This window comes from Oryza sativa, chromosome 1 (assembly GCF_034140825.1).
Source record: "Oryza sativa Japonica Group chromosome 1, ASM3414082v1".
NCBI classification, from domain to species: Eukaryota; Viridiplantae; Streptophyta; class Magnoliopsida; order Poales; family Poaceae; genus Oryza; species Oryza sativa.
This window is the reverse complement of record NC_089035.1, coordinates 42,253,385-42,274,481: the sequence shown is the minus strand read 5'-3', so window position 1 is coordinate 42,274,481 and position 21,097 is coordinate 42,253,385. Positions and strand designations below refer to the sequence as shown.

Sequence of the window (21,097 nt, the reverse complement as noted above, 5' to 3'; positions counted from 1 at the left end):
GCAAAAAGAAGCAAAAGATCCTGGCTACTATTACAAGCTGACTCTAGATGAGAATAACAAAGTTAAGAGCATGTTCTGGACTGATGGGAGGTCAACACAACTCTATGAGCAATATGGTGAATTTGTGAGTTTCGACACAACTTACAAAACTAACAGATATAATATGCCATTTGCTCCAATAGTTGGTGTTACAGGCCATGGAAACATATGCATTTTTGCATGTGCATTTTTAGGAGATGAAACTACAGAAACTTTCAAATGGGTTTTTGAAACGTTCCTAACAGCCATGGGAGGAAAACATCCAGAAACAATTATAACAGATCAAGACTTGGCAATGAGGGCAGCTATACGTCAAGTATTTCCAAACAGCAAACATAGAAATTGTTTGTTCCACATTTTGAAGAAATGTAGAGAAAGGTCAGGAAATACATTTTCAGACAAGAGAAGGAAAGATCTCTATGCAGAATTTAATGACATTGTGCACAATAGCTTGACAAGAGCTGAATTTGAAAGCCTATGGTTGCAAATGATTGCACAGTACAACTTGGAAAATATCAAATATCTGGAAATAATGTGGAGAACAAGGAAGAATTTTATACCGGTGTATTCCAAAACAGATTTTTGCCCATTTATACATAGCACAGCACTTAGTGAGGGCACAAATGCAAGGTTTAAAAGGGGAGTTGGCCCAACACATAGTGTCATGACTTTTCTACTGGAATATGAAACAATCAATGACATCATCTTCGACACTGAGTATGGGAAAGATTATGAATCCAGAAACAAGAAGCCAAAGTCTTTTTGGTCAAATTACATGATAGAAGAACAAGCAGCAGACCTATACAACCATGGGATATTTGATAAGTTTCAAGATGAATTGAAGGGAACACTAAATCTAGAAGTGGCAGCTATACAACAAGGAAAAGCATATGAAGTATATGCAGCGCCAAATCTGAAACAACAAGAATTCAGACCAAGAAGATATGTTGTGATGACAGACTTACCACAAGAAAACTTCATGTGCATATGTGCAAAGTTCTCCAAAGATGGAATCCTATGCAGCCATGTTTTGAAAGTGATGTTGTATCTGAAAATGAGCAAGATTCCTGATAAGTACATAATTGAAAGATGGAGGAAAAAGGAGAGAAAATTAACGGTGAGCATGCAACTTGCAACAAATGATGAGAACAGTTCTGTGCTAAGGTTCAATGTATTATCTAGAAGAATATGCAACATGGCATCAAAGGCATCAAAAAGTAAGGAAACATATGAGTACCTGCTAGGAGAGATTGATAATCTGGATAGCAACCTTGACTTGATAATTGAAGATGCAGCTCAAAATCAAGCAACAATTGATGAAAGCAACACGGTGGAAAACACAAGTGAGGATCAAGCAGAAAAAGAAACAACAAATGAGCAAGAAGATATTCAAGACCCTGACATAGCTAACACAAAGGGGAAAAAATCAACAAGAACAAAAGGGATGGTAGAGAAGATAAAAGAACAGCCAAAAAAACATTGTACAAGATGTGGAAGAACAAGTCACACAATAGAAAATTGCCCGCTGATGCGAATTGCAAGAAGTACAAAGAAAATACAGAAGACTACAACAACAAGTAAAAGAAATGAATAATATGTAAAATATTACAAACATGGGCAAGCAAAAAAAATCAAGCTAATGGATATAAATTTTTGTATTGCAGGGACAATAGAGAAGCAAGCAATGCCCGCTAGGAAGAAGAAACATGAAGAAAATGACAAAGGAAGCAAGCTACCTAAAGATCAAGGAAGCACAAAAAAGAACAAATTAAATTAGAAGACAGAAAACAAGGATGTCAAATTTTGAGACTGAAAGTATTAGACCTTAATGTTTTTCACTGTATTACTGCACTACACACACTATATATGTGTATTCATACTAAAAGTATTTGATGTAAGTGAACATCTGTATTCACTACAGGAATATGTAATGGCACTGCAAAAATGCATTCACTATGATCCTATACATTCCACTATGCTAGCACACACTACAGTTTTATATAGCGACTAATCTTCTGGACAAATTCAGCCTTCACCAGCAAATTGATCCTACAATAACAAACAAAAATAATATTTTCAAAACTATGAAAGAATCCAAAAAACAAGAATGGCAAAAAATAAAAGACACTTACAAGATTAAACCAATTTTCATAGCAACTATCTTTCTGAAAAATTTCAGCCTTCACCAACAAATTGAGCATACAAATAAAAAATGAAAAACATTTTTTTCATAACTAAAGATGTATCAAAAAACAAGAATAGGAAAAAAATAAAAACACACTTACAGGATTAAACCAATTGAGCACAACTTCTTCAACTTCAGTCTGCAGCATTTTATTCGTTGGATGGAAGAATAACTGATTTGCATATAGCATCCGAATATTGTCAATATCATCTGAAGAAAATTCATTTGGTAGAACAACCCTTGGTGACCACAATTCCATACACTTCATAACAAAAATTCCAGAATCAAAGCTACAAAAAAAATTGAAACAACTCTTTAAATTACAAAAAACAAAGAAATAAAACCTAGGTAGCACTGTTCATGATATTGTTGAATTTAGTTGTACCACAATGGCATTTTTTCTTGTTTCTTGTATTATTATTATTATTATTATTATTATTAGTATGTTAAAAATTGGGCAAGTGTTATTACTAACATCCTAAGAATATATGCAATACGCAAAAAATATAAAAATATATGCAGCACAGTAATATCACAAAATGTAAACACAAACTACTCACCACAGTAATATCAGAAATTAAAATACACAGCAAAAGTGTGAGCATAGCACACACAGAATAAAAAAATATCTAGCTCACAGAATTACATGGTAATTTCACTAGTTAACAAATGAAGCAAGAACATTCTACAATGCCCCAATGAGAGGACAATTAATGACATTTAGAAAATTAGAAAACATTGGCCAAAGTAAAGAAGTATTGAGAATTTGGACATCAACAAATAAGTAATGTAATACAAGCGTGACTCTGCACATTCCTGAAATAACGTATTTTGCAATGCTCCAATTATTTGAACAGAAAACATTAAACACAAAAAATATACCAAGATCTCTGTTTTGGAACACAAGGGTAAACTTTCTTCAAAGTAGTAAAATCAATTGAAGAGCCATCATAAGAATCCCAGAATGTCTGTAAATTATTGATCTGAATACAAAATAAAAAAAAATCAATCAACTACAAAAAACAAGAAGAAAAAAACTGAATGAAAACGCATTTAAAATTAAAATATCATACCAGTAAGCATTCAATGTCTTCAAAATAGGGATCACCTTTTTCATGTAAAGAATCTAAGAGGACCAACATTCTGTCCTTTATATCAACAACAAAAAGGAACCAATGTTCAAGGTGTTCGATGGGGAAAAATAGCTGCAAAAAATCATTCAGAATTAACAACATAACTTTGGAAAATTTACATGAGCATGAAAACAAAAAAAATACCATGTCAGAAAGGTGCAACTTCCTAGCACTAGCTGCTCCAAGAAACGATCTTTTCACCTTGCTCAAATCAGCACAAGATAGATCAGTTAACAATAGTTCCTGAAAAAAAATTAAAAGTGAAATAAACATACCAAAAAATATGTAACATATCAACATTAACAGAAAAAAGCACAAATTTGAAAAATAACTACTTACACCAATAGAAGAGAAGAAATAGTGTCTCTTGGAGTTTGAAGGATGATTGTTGTTGAACAAAACACGGCAAAACACATTGATAACATAGCTCAATACAGTACCACCTTTCATGAGAGATTGCCCAAAAGAAGAGAATTTTGCTCTAACATTATCAATGTCTACAGCATCATAACTACAAAAAAAAGATATAAAAAGAAAAGCAAAGTAAGAAACATGCATAATGCAAAAACTATAAAAATATATGTAAAGGAAACTGTACCTATGCCATTTAGAGCTCTCGGACAACTTGCATATTGCATTGTAATGTCTCTTTTCTTTATCTGACACTGGAAATCGGCGTCTAACAGAAAGAACATAAGGATCTGAAAATTTCCGAGAAGGAACTAAGACTCTTCTAGGGCCATGGGGAGGTAATTTTCCACCGGTAGAACTCAAATCCAGGTTGTTACTTTTCAACATGTTCTTGGCATTATACAAATTATCAGTCTGGGTACACAACACCTTGCAGCAATCAGGAAATGTAGAATGACCAAGATATTCCACATCAGGAGAATTCTAAAAAAAAAAGCAGAAAAAAATAATTATAGAAAAAAAGTAACTTAGGACAATATATAAATATAGTCAACAAGAATAAGAACATACAGTAACATCATCAAAACGCCTCTTCTTCACATTCTGAATACAATGAGTTCTGCTTGTTCCTTCATTATTATTTATACCAATTACTTGAACAGGTGAATTGTCAAGACAGTGAAAAGATATACCAGGCTACAACAAATAAAAAAAATAAGAGAAAGTCAAAAAATAAAGCATACAGAAACATGACATCACAAAATCTATTCAAGAATTTTTAAAAAAAGAAAAGACACAAGCCAATAAAAAAGGAATACCTGTGATGAAGAGGAAGTGACATATCGAGGGTTAAGATATTCCTTTTGACATGAAAGTGACTTAGCATAACCAACAGCTTCATCTTCACAAGAATCAATTAAATCAGGGAACAATGGTCCTCTTTTGTCATCATTGTTGAGTTGAGATAATCTTGATTTAATTTTATTTGCAACATTCCTAACAGCAGCAACAGCAGATACAGTAGGACCTGAAGCTGGCAAAATAACTATGATAAGAACTAACAGAATTTACAAATTTTCGAAATAGAAAATTTAAGATAAAATCTAGCAAAGAAAAATCACAAACCAGATCGAGAATGTTCAAATCGTGAATTGGAGTTATTAGCATATCCAACTTCAGGGGTTAGTAAGCCTTGATCTAGGCAAAAATAAAAAATTAACAGCAACGCAAACTTAAGAAAATAAAAAATTAACAATGCATCACCAAGTACCTTTTTTAAAGTTTGGTGAAAGGGAAAATCTAACAGCAGATTTAGAGACAATAACAGAATCATCATTTACCTAAACAAGAACATAAAGTTAGAAAACTTAAGCTAAAAAAATAAATTATAATCATAAGAAGCAGACACATACCCCCAATTCCTTATCATGAGAAGGTGTATGGCGAAAACTTGTTTCATTAGCTTTACTAGCAACAGATTTATTGGTACCTAAAAAAAATAAAACATCAAAGAACATATAAATAGAAGAAAAATTAAAAAATATAATAAAATTAAAAGAACATAGAAGAAAACTTACTTCCATTGTTATGAGCATCACAAGGGATTTCATTTTCAACATCAATTGCATAGTTAGGCTGAAACCCAGGGTTGATATCATCAAAAATTAAGTTTTCATCAGGATCACCACCATCTCTAGAACCAGCATGTTCACATAGCAAGAGCATAATGCTGATAGCAATATCTTCACAAGACTCACTGTCAACAATGTGATTGGCAGAACAATGACTAACAACCATTGAATAAATTTTCTCCTTAATGAAAGCAGGTAACATGGTACCAATAGCAGACTCCAATTTATCTCTGAATGTATTAATTCTATTTTCAGGGGGTACAACCTAAAACAAGGAAAATTTTAGGTTGTAAAGATAAATGAATGATAAGAATTAATTTATAAAAAGAAAAACACAAGTAAAAATAAATAAAACTAATTGAACTGAACATGTACCTTGAAATAAGTTGTATCATTGAAATCCTTAATGGGCCTAAGGCCAAAGTTTTCTTCATCAACTTTGTCAAGGTCAGAATACAAAGTAATCATATTATTCTTCCAGTGAGAAATTCTAGGAAAACCAATAGGAACATTCTTGTCACCAAACTCAACATAATCCAGATAAAGCACCTAGCAAAATAAAATATGAAAAAGCAAAGAAAAATTAATTAAAAAACAATAATAATATGGAACAAAGAGAATGGAAAAAAAATTAATAACTTACTGCCCAGAGAAACCAGCATCCACCCAAGGTATTAAACTTTTGGATCTTTTTGATGGAAGTCATCATCCATTCGTACACAAATTTTGACCAATCATATGACCGAAGCTCATCAACATTCTCAAACACAGTCAAATACTTGGTGCTAGGGACCAAAGAAGAGTTTGGACAAAGAAAACAAGCCATTGCAACAATCAAAAATGAAGTAATAACTTCATCATCAGAGAGAGTTTCCTTTCGGATGAACATATCACCAAAGAATCTCACAGATGGAAGAGCGCTCTTGCCAAACTTTGAAAGAATAAAAGACTTTCCAGCATCACAATCAGTTGGGAACTCCATACCACCAATAGGCAGACCCAAAATATGATGAACACATTCTTTATTAATTGCAATGACTTTATCTTTCAAAACAATTTGAGAAGACTTCACATCAACATGATTTGCAATCCAAGAAGCAAATTTGTTTGGGACATAAGCATTGTCAAACATCAGCAAAGAATTAAAACCATAGTCACCAATAATACGCTTCTGATCAGGAGATAAAGAAGATAGAACTGTTGAGAAATATTTTGTTGAGAATCTGCTATATGAGGGCTCAGTCTTCGAATGAACTTTAGATTTCTTATCCTAAAAAACAAGTGTAGAAGTGTGTTAAAAACTTATTTACTAAATTAGAATATTTAAAAGCTAAAAGAGAAAGAAATAATAATTACAATTACATATACCAGAACAGTACATTAGCATGAATAAAAACAAAAAAAAATCATAGGGAGGTAGGGAGTGAGGGGGTAACCATATAAAGCCTAAGAGGCAACCATATACACTCATGAACAGAAACATATAAAATTTGGTCCCGGCTGTATAGCCTAACATTTAAAATCATAATATATCTGAAACCTTACTAGTAGGAAACTAATCCAAGCAAACTAACACAAAATCACACATCAAAACAGATATACTTGAGATAGCACCCAATCTTAATAGCACCATCCATGCTGCCATACATATGCAAAATCAAACACTAGAAGTAGAAATTACAGTGATTTGAAATTAAAATTACAATTGTAAATTCAATGCATATAGCATGTAAGTGTACTGTAATTTTAGTAGAAATTGTCTGTAAAATTTTGGAAACCTAAACTAAGCTATAAGTGCAGAAACCATCACTACTGACTATTATTTTGCAACCTTACAAACCTGCACAGCCCCGAAAAAAAGTTTAAGCTCATATCATATTAAAATCTGCTGCGTGTAGAACTAAAAAAAACACTTGAGAAAACTAATCCAAGCAAACTAACACAAATCACACATCAAAACAGATATACTTGAGAAAAAATTAGACACGATGACACACAAAAAAAAACATATCCATAACACGTGTTATGGTGGCTATGTTTGCATAATACTAGATTGAATTAGTTACATGGGAAACATGAATATGACGTCGCATGCATGAAAGCTACCAAGGATACTTAGGTGCAGGATATGTGAAAGAAAACAAAGAAGGTATTAGTGCCAAACAACGAGAGAAGAAAAAACAAAAAACTCAACAACGTTGGCTGCACTGAACTGTGTTGAGAGAATAGATACGAATCTGTATAGTCACAACTACAACCTGAAAAATACTCACATCTTCAACATAACTAATAGTAGCCTATAATAGCATGGTAGCAAGGTTCAGAGTACCGCATTGTACACATGGACCAAACAGAACAAATATAAAATTTTATTTTGCAAAAAAAAAAAACAGAACAATTCCAATCTGAAAATAACTATCCACTTCATTAGTACTACATTTCCTTTGACCGAATTAATTCTCCGTTTCATTGATAAGTTAACACAAGATTATAAGCAACAAGAAACCCAATAAAATAGAACAAATAAAATGCCATGCATAATAAAATATGCTAATAAAAAAAAGATACATACAATGGGATTGTGAAAATTGACAGAAGAAGTGTCAACCAAATTCTTTTTCACTTCTTGAACAATCTACAAATATGAAATTGAGCAACCCATTAAACAATATAAAATTAAATTAACACAACTCAACAAAAAAATATTCACATACCATTTTCCTGAGCACAACAGAGAGTAAACCATCAATTTCACCATGTTCAGGACCTTCATCAACCTAAAAAAAAAGAAAAATAATGTAATACCAAATTAAAGGTAAACTTAAACAGCATAATACAATAATAAAAATTTAAAATATAACTTACATCATTACCAACTTCATAATCAACATGAAAATCTTCACCTCCATCAGAATCAACTTCAATGGGATTTTTACCCAACCTTGATGTTTGGACACGAGGCATCTGAAAGAACAATAAATAAACATCAGCTTGGACATGAGTTAAAATGAACAAACAATACAAACTTCACTTTACAACAAAAATCATACATAAAAAACACAATCATGTAGAAACTTCACTTTAGCACAAGTACAACATCCAGATCCATTTACATTGACATAAAAAATATAATCACTGTGAAGCTTTACAAAGTAATGAACACATCATGTATTTGCTGGCTACCAAATTTAGTAATTCAGTAAAAAAATTCACTAATACAAACATAACAAAAAGCCATGTCATGATTCTGAAAAATTGCTTCACGCCTAGAATTTGCCACTAAATCACACATCAACAAGCACAAAAACAGAAACTGGATTTGCTAAGCAAAAAGCACCCCTAAAATCAAAAGCCTCCCCTAAAACCCCCGAATCCGCGCGCTAAACAACCATTCCCCAACTCAAAAGCAACGCTCTGCAGCAACAAAAACAACAAAATCTCAGATCCATTCCGTGAACGCTTCCCACAGCCTAGGAAGAACAAATCTCCAAACCTGGAAACGCAACTTGGCGAAGCAGCAGCAGCATCACGATTTCACCGACCAAAAAACATTGGATGCCACACAAAAACGATGAGACAAACTAAACAAAACTACGGCAACCAACGTCTCCGGCGAGCTCTCCATCATATTACATCGATTCAAAAACAACTAAAGCCGAGATTGAACCCTAACACAATTTGAATCGGACCTACACTGAATCAAATCGAACAAAAACAACTAAAACCGAGATTGAACCCGAACACAATTTGAATCGGACCTAGACTGAATGAAATCGAACAAAAAAAAATCTAGACACTAAATCTCGCCAGCGACCAACCTCTCCGGTGAGCAAATCGGACCTACACTGAATCAAATCGAACAAAAAAACAACTAAAACCGAGATTGAACCCGAACACAATTTGAATCGGACCTAGACTGAATCAAATCGAACAAAAAAAAATCTAAACACTAAATCTCGCCAGCGACCAACCTCTCCGGTGAGCACGCACACCGACAAGACAGTCCTCTCCGGCGAGCACTTACACCGACGAGACAAACCTCTCCAGCAAGCACTCACTCCGACGAGATCTCTCTCTCGCCTCGCGGAGAAAACGAGAAGAGAAGAGAAGAAAAGGGGAAAGCGAGAGAGAGAAATGCGAGGAGAGAGCGGGATCAGCGAGGGGAAATAAAAAACGGCTACGGACAAGCGCGGAAATCGAAATTTGCACAGTGCAAAGTAATCGGGCCAGGGAATCCAACGCGAGGCCCTATCCACGTATGACCACGTCCACCCCATTCCTGGCACAAATCTCGGCGCAGATCCAACGGCAACAAAAACGGGAAATAGCAACAAAAAAATCACCCGACAGATTCCTAGCAAAATCGTATACATGGTATACAATGAATGTTTTGGAAGTTGGGCCAAATCATGAGCACGTGGGCTACACCGTTGACTTCTGGGCCTTGTTGCTGTCCGTCTCATGGGCTGCCTCTTCTCCAGTTGGGCCGTACTGGCTGAGGCCTGGAGCCTGGAGGGCAATGCAAAGCGGTTTCCTGAACGGTCCGGAGCCGCCCTGAGATGCGATGGGTAGAATCGTGGATATATAATAAATCGAAGACCCACCGATTGGTGGACTCGATCCGGAGCGAGGAGGTGTCGTCGCTGCTGCTACTGCCTACCATGGAGGGCTCGAGTAAGCTTCCCACCGATTGTTCATCTCTGCTGCATTAGGCTAGTGTTCCGGCCGGTCGCCGGCACCTGTAACTTGTTCTTGATATCACTTTTCCATCCGTTGTCTCATGCCACAAGAACTCCCATAATTTTAGAGTTGATTTGGGGGTTTTCTATTTTCCAGTATATTTTTAAATTGCTAAAATAATGTATATATATTTTTAAAAAAATTGCTTATATTTTTTTTGGCAAAATTCCGCTTATAACAAGTATAAGCAATACCATGAGGCTCAAAAGTTATTTGACCGTAAGATCTTCTTCACTTTGGTGGATAGCAAAGTGTGCTCATTCTTTCTGTATGATTTGAGCAGGCTAGTGTAGTGCTCCAGCAATATTCCTTCTTGTTCCAATGTGGATTATATTTGATTATATCAGAACATTTAAGATTAAGAATTCAGTGATCAATCAACGGTACTAGCCAATCTGCTCATGAGTCGCCATGTTTAGAGAAACCAATAACCATACTCCGCAAGAAAAAGTTCCAGGTGTAAAATAAAAGGGAAAAATGTTAAGCTCGTGTGCTTTAGAGCAAGTATTAAGTAAAGCCAACTATGCGCTTATAGCTCATATTAGAGTTAACATACATGGTAGATGAGCTTTAAGCTTATTTTTATTTTTCTTCTTCTCTCTCTATCTCTCATCTATGCATTTAATGTATTTATCTTGAATTACGTGAATAGTTAGCTCTTACATGGGAGCTAGCTCTCTTTATTTTTTAAACTATTATACTTGCTCTTAGTTTCTTATTTTTCTTCTGTTATTATCTGCAGTATTGATGACCATATATGACATGCTGCAGATGAAAAGGTGCACACTAAGCCAAGGAGATGATAATTTTCAGGTTGATAAAACATTAAGATATTCAGGGCCAGACCTCCCAGAGGTATGTGGCTTTATATATTTCTTATGGAAGACTTATATAACAAGTAAATTATCACTATCCCTACTCTAACTGGGCATGTGAAGTTGTGAACTATGCTTGCTAAATATAAATTGCGTGAACAGATAGTCAAGTACTTTATTGCTTTTTTTTTTACTGACATTCATAGTATGCTCTAGTTTCCTCATAACTAATACACGATCACTTATGTGGCAACCATAAACAGAACCTCTTTTGTTTTTATGGGGATTAAAATGTAAAGTTTCCAAAAAAAAAGAAAGAAAAATAACATGGACCAACCACTTCCTAGGAAGAGTTAACAAATCATTGTCTATCAGTTTGGTGCAGCTTATTTATCCAAGCAATGTTACTCAGAGCACCTAGGGTAGAATGTTATTATACTCCATATGTTCATATTGTTACTTAGTTGGTGTAATGGTTTGTCTTTAGAGTCCCTAACATTCAACAATTATTTCCGTGCTTGTGCAGGACATTTGGCATCATATCCATTCCCTAATGCCATTGCGAGATGCTGCCCGTGCTGCTTGTGTATCTCGTGCATTTTTATGTAACTGGAAATGCCATCCCAACCTCATCTTCACTGAGGAAACACTGAGCTTGGAACAAGATGCACGTCGAAAGGGTGGTAAAGCACGCGCTTTCGCTAGCAAAGTTGACCACATTCTGAAAAACCACTCGGGCATTGGTGTGAAGAGACTCAAGCTTGTAATATGTTATTCTGGCAAGATCAATGTAAGTTCTCTCAACAGTTGGCTTCAGATAGCTATTACACCGGGGATTGAAGAAATCACCCTTCTTCTGCCTACAAAATATGAGGGAAGGTACAGTTTTCCACTCTCACTTCTATGTAATAGGAGTGGAAGCTCAATTCAGTATATTCACCTCATGTATTGTAACTTACGTCCTACGGTTGGCCTTGGTTGCTTCACAAATCTGACAAAGCTGTTTTTATGGTTTCTGTGTATTACGGATGACGAGTTAGTATATCTTCTTTCCAAGTCTTTTGCTTTGGAGGAGTTGGATCTCAGATATTGCAGTGAGATAATTTGCCTGACAATACCATGCCTACTAGAGAGAGTCGGTTGCCTCACTGTATTTGAGTGCAGCAATCTGCAAATGATAAACAGTAATGCTCCGAAAGTTTCCACTTTTACCTTTAGTGGTGACCCAATAGAACTCTCACTTGGAGAATCATCGCAAGTGAAGAAGCTAGATATGAGCTGTTCAGATGTGCCCAACTTCATATATTATTCCATTACCAAGCTTCCCTATATTGTGCCAAATCTTACAAGTCTCACCTTATCTTCAGTTAATGAGCTATACATATTAGATATCTTTGTGATGGCATAATCAGTAATCATGCACTCATCTCCTGGGATATGATTAATTTTTACAGGGTATTAATACACCAACAGTAGCTGCCAAATTCCTTCATCTCAAGCACCTGGATATTTGTCTTGATGCAGATAAGGCCTTGCCCCCAGAATATGACTATTTGTCTTTGGTTTCTTTTCTTGATGCCTCTCCTGTTTTAGAGACCTTCATCTTGTGTGTAAGTTATCATTCTTTCTGCTGACATCTATGGTAAACCAATTTAAAGTTCAGTTTTGGGGATTTTTTCTGGTGTGTTGTTCACAGCCACACACACACTATTTCACTTAGCTACATATGCAAGAAGGTCCCCAATACAAGAGCATATTACATCAACACTCCCCCTCAAGATGGGCAAAAGATATCAATCATGCCCATCTTGTTACACATTGACTCACTCTCACTAGGACCTAATCCCTTGGTTAAACAATCAGCTAGCTGCTCAGAAGATTTAATGTATTGTAGTCTAAGAGCCCCACTATCGATCTTCTCTTTGATGAAGAACCTATCAATTTCGATATGTTTGGTGCGGTCATGTTGAACTGGATTGTTTGCAATGTTGATAGCAGATTTGTTGTCACAATGAAGCACCACGGTATTATTTCTGAACAACCGTAGCTCCAACAATAGATTCTTCACCCACAACATCTCACTTAAACTCAATGCCATGGCTCTATACTCAGCTTCCGCGGTAGATCGAGCCACTACCGCCTGCTTCTTGCTTCGCCAACAGACAACATTGCCACCCACAAATACACAATATCCTGATGTAGATCTTCTATCATCCACACTGCTTGCCCAATCAGCATCACAATATCCTTCCACATCCAAGTGTTGGTTCTTTCTAAACCACAACCCCTTACCAGGAGTTCCTTTCAAGTACCTCAAGATCCTATGAACCACCTCTAGATGAGTTGTTCTAGGATCATGCATATACCTACTAACCACACTCACCGCATAAGAGATATCTGGTCTAGTGTGGCATAGATATATCAAACGTCCAACCAACCTCTGATAAGTTTCCCTATCAACTGGATCACCTGACTGTGCACTCAATTGGTGATTCCTATCAATGGGAGTAGCACTTGTACGACATCCAAGCATTCCGGTTTCTGTTAACAAATCAAGGACATACTTTCTTTGAGAGAGAACTATCCCCTTTGATGATCGAGCAACCTCAATCCCAAGAAAGTATCGAAGAGGTCCAAGATCCTTCACCTCAAAGGCCTCTCCTAATCGCTGCTTTAAGCATTTGATCTCTTCTACATCATCTCCAGTGATCACTATATCATCAACATAAACAGCCAAGATAGTGATGTGTGTCCCCCTATGTCTATAGAAAACTGTGTGATCTCCATTACATTGTGAATATCCCATATTGCACAATACACGCCTAAACCTGTCAAACCATGCACGTGGGGATTGTTTCAAACCGTACAAGGACTTCTTGAGCCTACATACCTTCCCAACAGTCTGGCTATTTCCAAATCCAGGGGGGAATCTCCATATATACCTCCTCTTGTAAATCACCATGTAGAAAAGCATTCTTGACATCTAACTGATGAAGAGGCCATCCAAAGTTAACTGCACATGATATCAAAATCCTCACCGTACTCATCTTAGCCACAGGTGCAAATGTTTCATCATAGTCAATTCCATATGTTTGACTATAACCTTTTGCAACTAATCTTGCTTTATATCTATCCACTTTCCCTTCAGGGGTTTGCTTCACTGTAAATACCCATTTACATCCCACTGCTCTTTTCCCCATTGGTAGTTTCACAAGTTCCCATGTCTTATTCTTTTCAAGGGCACGCAACTCCTCCTTCATTGCATCCTTCCATCTTGGATCTTGTTTTGCACATCTCCAGTCCTTTGGAATAGGCACTATTTGCAATGATGCAATGAATGCTTTATATGCAGGTGAAATATGAGAGTATGAGATATAGTTTGCAATGTCATGTCTAGAACTAAGGTGTTCAAAACCAAGGCGTATAGGAGGTCTTCCAGCATTAGATCTAGTTTCTCTACGTTGTGCAAGAGGTAACTCTACTTGTTCAAAGGTAGGAGAAATGTTACCACTTGTCTCAAGGAGGGAGGAACTTGTTGGAGAGAGGCTAGAGGAGGAATCTGGGACTGGGTACTCAAACTGTTGCAGCTGTTGTGACTCCTTGTCTTGCTCTTGCATAGGCTCACCACTTCTCTCCCCCTGATTCTGAATTTGGCTCCTCTGGTGCACTTGCTCCTTCCCTGTCACCTTATCAACTTGGTTCTTGTTCCTTCTTTGATATACTCTCATTTCAGTTTGTTGTACTTCCACACGCTCCAGAGGACATGGGATTGTCCCGACAACTACCCCCTCATCCTTGTCACAACTAATGTCTACTACCTTCTCACCAATGTCCACAACCTTCTCAATAGTATCACCAACAAAACTCGGAATTGACCCAATAACCACATCCTCATCACCTTGCTTATGTGCATCAACCTCAACTATCTCCCCCACTCGACTGTCGATCTCGATGACAGTTGAGAACTCCTCTAGAAATTGATCAAGGTCTCCTCGACTCCTGTAATAAGGTTCAAACTCTCGAAATGTTACATCCATACTAACAAATAACCTCTTCCCAATAGGGTCCCAACACTTATAACCTTTCTGGTTAGATGCATAGCCAACAAAGACACATTTTACTGCATGAGGATCCAACTTGCCAACAAAAGGTCGATGATCTCTCACAAAACAAACACAACCAAATACCTTTGGGGGAACTTTAAATTCTCGCTTCCCAAGTAAAAGTTCAGCTGGTGATTTCATACCAAGTATCCTGGATGGCATGCGGTTGATAAGGTATGCGGCTGTCATCACTGCCTCACTCCACAGATACTTAGGTACGTTCATTTGAAACATTAATGACCGAGCCACCTCTAGCAAATGCCGATTCTTCCTCTCAGCTACACCATTTTGAGGGGGGGCTCCAGGACAAGTGGTTTGATGAATAATTCCATGATCTGAGACATATGACACAAACTCACTATTAATATACTCCGTCCCATTGTCAATTCGAATAATCCGAACCCTTGCATCAAACTGATTGGTAACCAATTTGTGGAAGTCTTGAAAGCAACGAAGGACCTCATTCTTATGTCTAAGCATGTAAATCCAAGTCATACGAGTATAACAATCAATAAAGGTAACAAACCATTTGAATCCACTCACAGAAGTAACTGGGCATGGTCCCCAAACATCAGAATGTATTAATATAAAAGGTTCACAACTACGAAGACCAATTCCAGCATATGTAGACCGTGTATGTTTGCCAAACTCACAAGCATCACAAACAAGTCTACTCTTGTCCACTTTGGTAAAGAGGTCAGGATACAGCTTACTCAAACTCTCGAAAGATGGATGTCCTAATTGACAATGAAGCAAAATAATCTCCTTCTCAGTATCTCCCACTACTACAGCCAATCCCATCTCCTCTTGATTGATGTACCACAGCCCATTACGCCTGACTCCAGTCCCAATCCTCCTCCCAGTCCCCTTCTCCTGGAAGAGACATGAATTCTCATCAAATATAACGATGCACTTGAATTGATCAATGATAGAACTAACAGAGAGGAGGTTGACTAGAAAGGAAGGGACATGCAAAACAGATGACAAGCTAATAGATGGAGTGCACTCTACTGACCCTATACCATGAATGAGTTGAGATGAACCATCAGCAATTTGGATAGTTTCAGAGGGAGCAATAGGGGAGTATGAGGAGAAATTATTAGGCAAGCCTGTGACATGTTTTGATGCACCTGAATCTATTATCCAGTCTACATGATGTCTATATGTGGATGCAAGTGCATGTGCCTGAGTACCTTCGCCCGTGTGGGCGTAGTTGGCAAAGTTACCGAAGTGGCTGGTTGTTGCTTTAGCAGAATTTTGTTGATTGGAGTCCACGGGGCCCTTATTCTTTTGCCATTCCTCCCATTGTGCAGCTTGTTCACCTGTTAGAGTGATAGATGAGCTCTCCCCCATGACAACATTGGCCCTAGGACCACCTAGGCCTCTACCTCGACTTCCACCACGGCCTCCACGTTCACCTCCTCGGCCACCTCGGTCTCCTACATAGCCACCATAGCCACCACGGCTCCCATTGAAGCCACCATAGCCACCACGTGCTCCTCCACGAGCTACACCCCGACCATTATTGTTCCTAGGAGAAGGACAATTGTAGCTCACATGCCCCTTTAACCCACAATTATAACACTCCCTGTCATTAATTGTGATGTATGCAGACCTCACAGGATTACTTCCTTTCATCACTTTCTGCCTCATCTCCTCCTGAACCATGGCTGAAATAGCTTCCTCCATATTAGGTAATGTAGCTTGGTGAAACATAGCTGCTCTTCTATCCTCAAACTCCTTGTTCAACCCCTTTAAAAAATGAATGACTCTTCTCCTTTGCAGCCATTTATTTCCAATCACAATATCATCATCATGCTTTAATTGTAGGGGATTATAATGATCAAGATCTGCCCATAAATGTTGCAACTCGCTGGCATACTCTTGAACTGTTCTCCCTTCTTGCTTCAGATTATCTACCTTGTCTTGAGCCTCAACCATCATCATAACATTTCCCTCTCCTGAATACATGTTGCTCAATGTCTTCCATATAATTGTTGCATTCTGAATAGCTTCTATCATCCTAGCAATAGATGGGGACACCGAAGTCATCAGCCATGCTACCACTGTAGAATTAGTGGCATTCCACATCTTCCATTCCACACTAGATTTATCAATAGGTTCAACACAAGTTTCCTCCAAATAATGTTCTACACCTTTTGCTCTCAGCATCAACCTTGCCCTTCTAGACCAGCTCAAGTAGTTTTTGGTCCCCTCCAACCTCACTTCATTTGGCATTACTTCCAATTTTATCTCAGATGGTCCTATCCCACTCCTAAGACCCATCATACCTGTAGCTATGAGGTCCTACAACAGACTTTTCATCTCACCTTTAGTGAAAAAAGAAGATTCTCCTGCCACACTTTCCTTCTTCCCAGCCTGCAGTGCAGCATCCTCCTCAGCCTTTCTTTGTTCTTCAGTACCCTCGGTGTTCACCATCTTCTCTGCACTCCAAAAACCACTCTCAATAGATCACTGGTACCCCACTTCCCTTGCTTCCCCTTATCAACAATGGTAGGAAAAACTCTCCTCTAATCTTGGATAAAAGAAAAAAGGACCAGGCTTCTTCCCCTCACAGACCACAAGTCAAATGCTCCTCCATCCAGGCAGTAGCCAAAAAACAAGCAAAAACAAGAGACGTACCACCTCCTTCCTAGTTCCTGCAGCAAACAATCCTCCTATGTCACCAAGTCTGCAGCCAAGCCACCATCCTCCTTTTCCCTTAGCTGAGCTCCTCACATTTCCTGTGTGAGCAGCAGGTTACAACACACGCGCTGCGCCCGCGCGGCCGCGCGCAGCGCGCGCTCACCAGCCCCTCAACGTGGCTGTGTGTAGAGGCTGGTCAGGCCGGATGAGAGCAGGGGCGACGTGCGACGACGGCAGCGGCGACGGCGGCGGCGATGGACGGCGGCGGCGGCGACAGCAAGCTAGGGTTAGGGCTCTGATACCATAAAGTTCAGTTTTGGGGATTTTTTTCTGGTGTGTTGTTCACAGCCACACACACACTATTTCACTTAGCTACATATGCAAGAAGGTCCCCAATACAAGAGCATATTACATCAACACAATTATTCAAGTGCCATTATTTTTTTATTTTATGCAGGTACAACAACATGACATGAAGCATGAGTGTGTTTCTGAAGATGCCTCACATACGAGGCAAATGCCTGAACACAAGCATTCCAACCTTAAGAATGTGATGATCCTTGGCTTCTGCACTGCAAAGAGCATGGTTGAACTAACATGCCATGTCCTGGAGAATGCAACAGCCTGGTTGTTTAGTTCCAGTCCATTAGTGCAGCAAGCGGGAGCAGCTTGAGTTACCATAATCGTGCTGGTGGAACTGAAAAACTGAAAGTGTTTGATGTGTCCATCAGTACGTTTATGTGCCATTTGTTTGGCACAAGATAGTACCAATATATAGTCACAGCAGGCTGCAGTCATCAACAGATTAAGATATCCTGAGTATTTTTTTGTAAAGAAATAAATTTGGAACTTTTATTCATGTAGCATTTTCAAAGCACAATGTGCCATACAGAGTACATTAACATTCAACCAACATTAATTATTTAAGCATGGATTATTCGTCTATGGAAATCCTTATTCGCATTGACATGGTCAGCCGCTAGTTCGGAGGAAACGTAATCGGGTAGACCGGCGTCTTGTCAGGATTGAAGAGCCCAAAATGCCTCTCGGTCTCATCCCCGGGCTTCTGGTTCTCGTTGAACATGGCGAACACGTACGTCTCCAGCTGCCCGGGCCGCTTCGGCGTCCCGTTCTTGACGTTGTCGATCACGCCCTGGTTGTGATTCCTCGCGTTCTCCACGTTCGCCGCGAACCCTCCCGCCGACGGCCACCCGCTCTCCGACACGACGACGCGGACGCCGGGCGCGCCGGCCTTCTCCAGCGCGGCGTACACGGCGTCCACCATGGCGCTGAAGAGGTTGGTGTAGGTGAGGCCGCTGTCGTTGTCCCTCACCGTGGTGCCCGGCTGGAACGTGGCGTAGTTGAGCGGGATGTCGCGCGGGTTGTCCCTGTAGGCGAAGTAGGGGTACACGTTGACGAGCAGCGGCGACATGGTGTTGGCGAGGAACTGCGCGATGGGCACAATGAACCGCTGAAGGTCGGGGCGGAACACGCCGTGCGACGGAGGGAACGAGTTGGTGATCACGTCCATCTTCACCGCCGTCGACACCTTGATGCTGTTCGAGAGGCCGGCGGACACGAGCGCGTTGTACAAGTTCTGCATGGCCGGGAGGATGGTCCCCATGTCGCCGGGGCCGAGCTCGTTGCCGACGGCGATGTACCGGATGAAGACGCTCGGCCAGTAGGCCTGGACGTTGTTCCGGACCCAGTCGGCGGCGGCGGAGGGGTTGTTGGCGAGGTTGGCCACCGCGCCCTTGTCGCCGACGTCGACGATGACGGCGATGCCGCTGCCGCGGAGCGCGGCGAGGGCTTCCTGGTCCGGGTAGTAGATGCGCATCGCGCTGATGCCTTTCGACTTGTACAGCTGCACGACCTCGCTCCGCGACGGGAGGTTGTTGCCGACAACGCCATAGCAGACACCGTGGGCACCTGCATGATTAAAAATCTAAAATTAATCGATGAAGAAAAAATACAGAGAGATTGAATTGCTTGAGAGGAATTAATTGCTTGTTGATTAGCGAACACAATTACTAGTTGATTAGCAATAGATTAACGCAGCATGCAAGATAAGAGGATCAAAAGAAAAATGAAAACTGAATTAATGTACCTCCCATTTGCTCAAATTACTCAGTTGTCGGAGATGCTCAAATCTGAATATGTATGCTTCAATGCTCGCTTGTGATCGTCGCTAGGGAAAGAATGGGCCTCCTTATATACTGTGAGATGGTGCGGCTTTTCGTATCAGATGATCTATAAACAACCAGGTGGCACTTCGAACGGTTAGTACTTAGTAGTTAGATAGGTTTAATTATATTTATCTCTCGAAAAGTTGTAATTGTATTTGCCGAGGATTTGCGCGCAAACCTCACAGTTCAGATTAAGCTTGCTCATTACTATTTCTTGCACATTTGTTTGGATAATAACTAAACTATTTCTTACACATGTGGCTTGCAGTATTAGGTTAATTAATCTAACGGTTGATTCTCCGTTCATCATTAAGCTTGACGAATGATAGTGTTGTGGCCTCATCGTGGCCACGTAAGTTCAAACACAATGTCAAGCCGCCTCGTTTTGTTTTAAGATAAGATGAGCTGGCCGTCATGACTCGTACCTATACTGATGATCAGGTCAAATATACATGCATGTGCGTTCTTTGCTACTGACGACTGACGAGTAGTGACGAGAGGCATGCTCGGTTTTGCTTGCCCGCGACAAGTTCTTCGCGTGGCTATCTGAAGATCACCAACAGCGACACCGTGAATGCATTTCTCTGAGTATTCAATATTAGATATATTTCCAATATTAATATTAACCATCGACATCAACGAATAAGTAGAGGGAACTAATATTATTTTAGTGTAGCTAGCTTGCGGTGTGGTTGGTCTCTCCCTCTTGCTTTCCCACAGTCTTCGATGATAATCTGACATATAAATATGAATGCATATAAATTGCGTGTCAAGATGAGCATTAGAGAACACTGTCTAGGGGAATGTCGTCTTGTCAAATCTCTATGTTGAAACAATTCCGCATATGCAAGTTTTATGCCAAGCTGGCAAGCTAGATGGCTTGCTGTGTTTATATATCTGAGCTGGTTAACTTGATCTGCAGTATCCGTGACCCAACTTAATTGTCGAAGAAACGGGTGGTCAGACAAAATTAAGCTTACAAGGCTGGGCATTCATGGCATGGGGTGCAACGTGTTTAGTTTTGATTGGATCACGACGAGCTTGTGGTTATCTTCTTATTGGGACCTCATAGCCTGAGAAATATTTCACTGAACTTGCCTTATATTCCGCTGAATAGGAGCACATGGCTGAGTTTTGGTACCTCCTAACCTATGTACCAAGAGTTACTAAATTAAAAAATAGTACCTCCTCAAGAAATATAAAATTGC

The 21,097-nt window shown here is 39.1% G+C and overlaps 3 protein-coding genes across 3 annotated transcripts; 1 reads left to right on the top strand and 2 right to left on the bottom strand.

Moving 5' to 3' along the window:
• Positions 1 to 2,064: 2,064 nt before the first annotated feature.
• Positions 2,065 to 8,508, bottom strand: LOC136355516 (uncharacterized). The gene is made up of 20 exons (XM_066308208.1): positions 8,494 to 8,508; positions 8,265 to 8,363; positions 8,114 to 8,176; positions 7,972 to 8,034; positions 6,043 to 6,330; positions 5,775 to 5,948; positions 5,346 to 5,664; positions 5,181 to 5,257; positions 5,039 to 5,108; positions 4,894 to 4,965; positions 4,587 to 4,801; positions 4,339 to 4,464; positions 3,956 to 4,251; positions 3,697 to 3,868; positions 3,502 to 3,600; positions 3,298 to 3,429; positions 3,107 to 3,207; positions 2,325 to 2,514; positions 2,172 to 2,219; positions 2,065 to 2,088 (listed from the first exon to the last, which is right to left on the bottom strand). Exons 1-20 carry the CDS (start codon positions 8,506 to 8,508, stop codon positions 2,065 to 2,067), a joined length of 2,643 nt encoding a protein of 880 aa, XP_066164305.1.
• A 1,552-nt stretch (positions 8,509 to 10,060) lies between these two features.
• LOC136355515 (uncharacterized) lies at positions 10,061 to 12,715 on the top strand. Its single transcript, XM_066308205.1, has 4 exons — positions 10,061 to 10,073; positions 10,882 to 10,994; positions 11,481 to 12,330; positions 12,410 to 12,715. The coding sequence occupies exons 1-4, from the start codon at positions 10,061 to 10,063 to the stop codon at positions 12,586 to 12,588; spliced, it is 1,155 nt and encodes a 384-aa protein (XP_066164302.1). The 3' UTR covers positions 12,589 to 12,715.
• Positions 12,716 to 18,525: 5,810 nt separating this feature from the next.
• On the bottom strand, positions 18,526 to 20,089 carry LOC4325832 (glucan endo-1,3-beta-glucosidase GV). Its single transcript, XM_015795611.3, has 2 exons — positions 19,811 to 20,089; positions 18,526 to 19,632 (listed from the first exon to the last, which is right to left on the bottom strand). Exons 1-2 carry the CDS (start codon positions 19,815 to 19,817, stop codon positions 18,683 to 18,685), a joined length of 957 nt encoding a protein of 318 aa, XP_015651097.1. The 5' UTR covers positions 19,818 to 20,089; the 3' UTR covers positions 18,526 to 18,682.
• Between the last annotated feature and the right edge of the window lie 1,008 nt (positions 20,090 to 21,097).

Bases quoted from the DNA above. Each gene is read 5' to 3' on its own strand.
- LOC136355516 (XM_066308208.1), bottom strand. The intron at 6,331-7,971 runs GTATGTATCTTT...ATTCTTTCAAAG, and splicing joins TCAATTTTCACAATCCCATT to TTTGGCAAGAGCGCTCTTCC. The intron at 3,430-3,501 runs GTATTTTTTTTG...GATTTTTTGCAG, and splicing joins AGTTGCACCTTTCTGACATG to CTATTTTTCCCCATCGAACA.
- LOC136355515 (XM_066308205.1), top strand. The intron at 10,995-11,480 runs GTATGTGGCTTT...GTGCTTGTGCAG, and splicing joins CAGGGCCAGACCTCCCAGAG to GACATTTGGCATCATATCCA. The intron at 12,331-12,409 runs TATACATATTAG...AATTTTTACAGG, and splicing joins CTTATCTTCAGTTAATGAGC to GTATTAATACACCAACAGTA.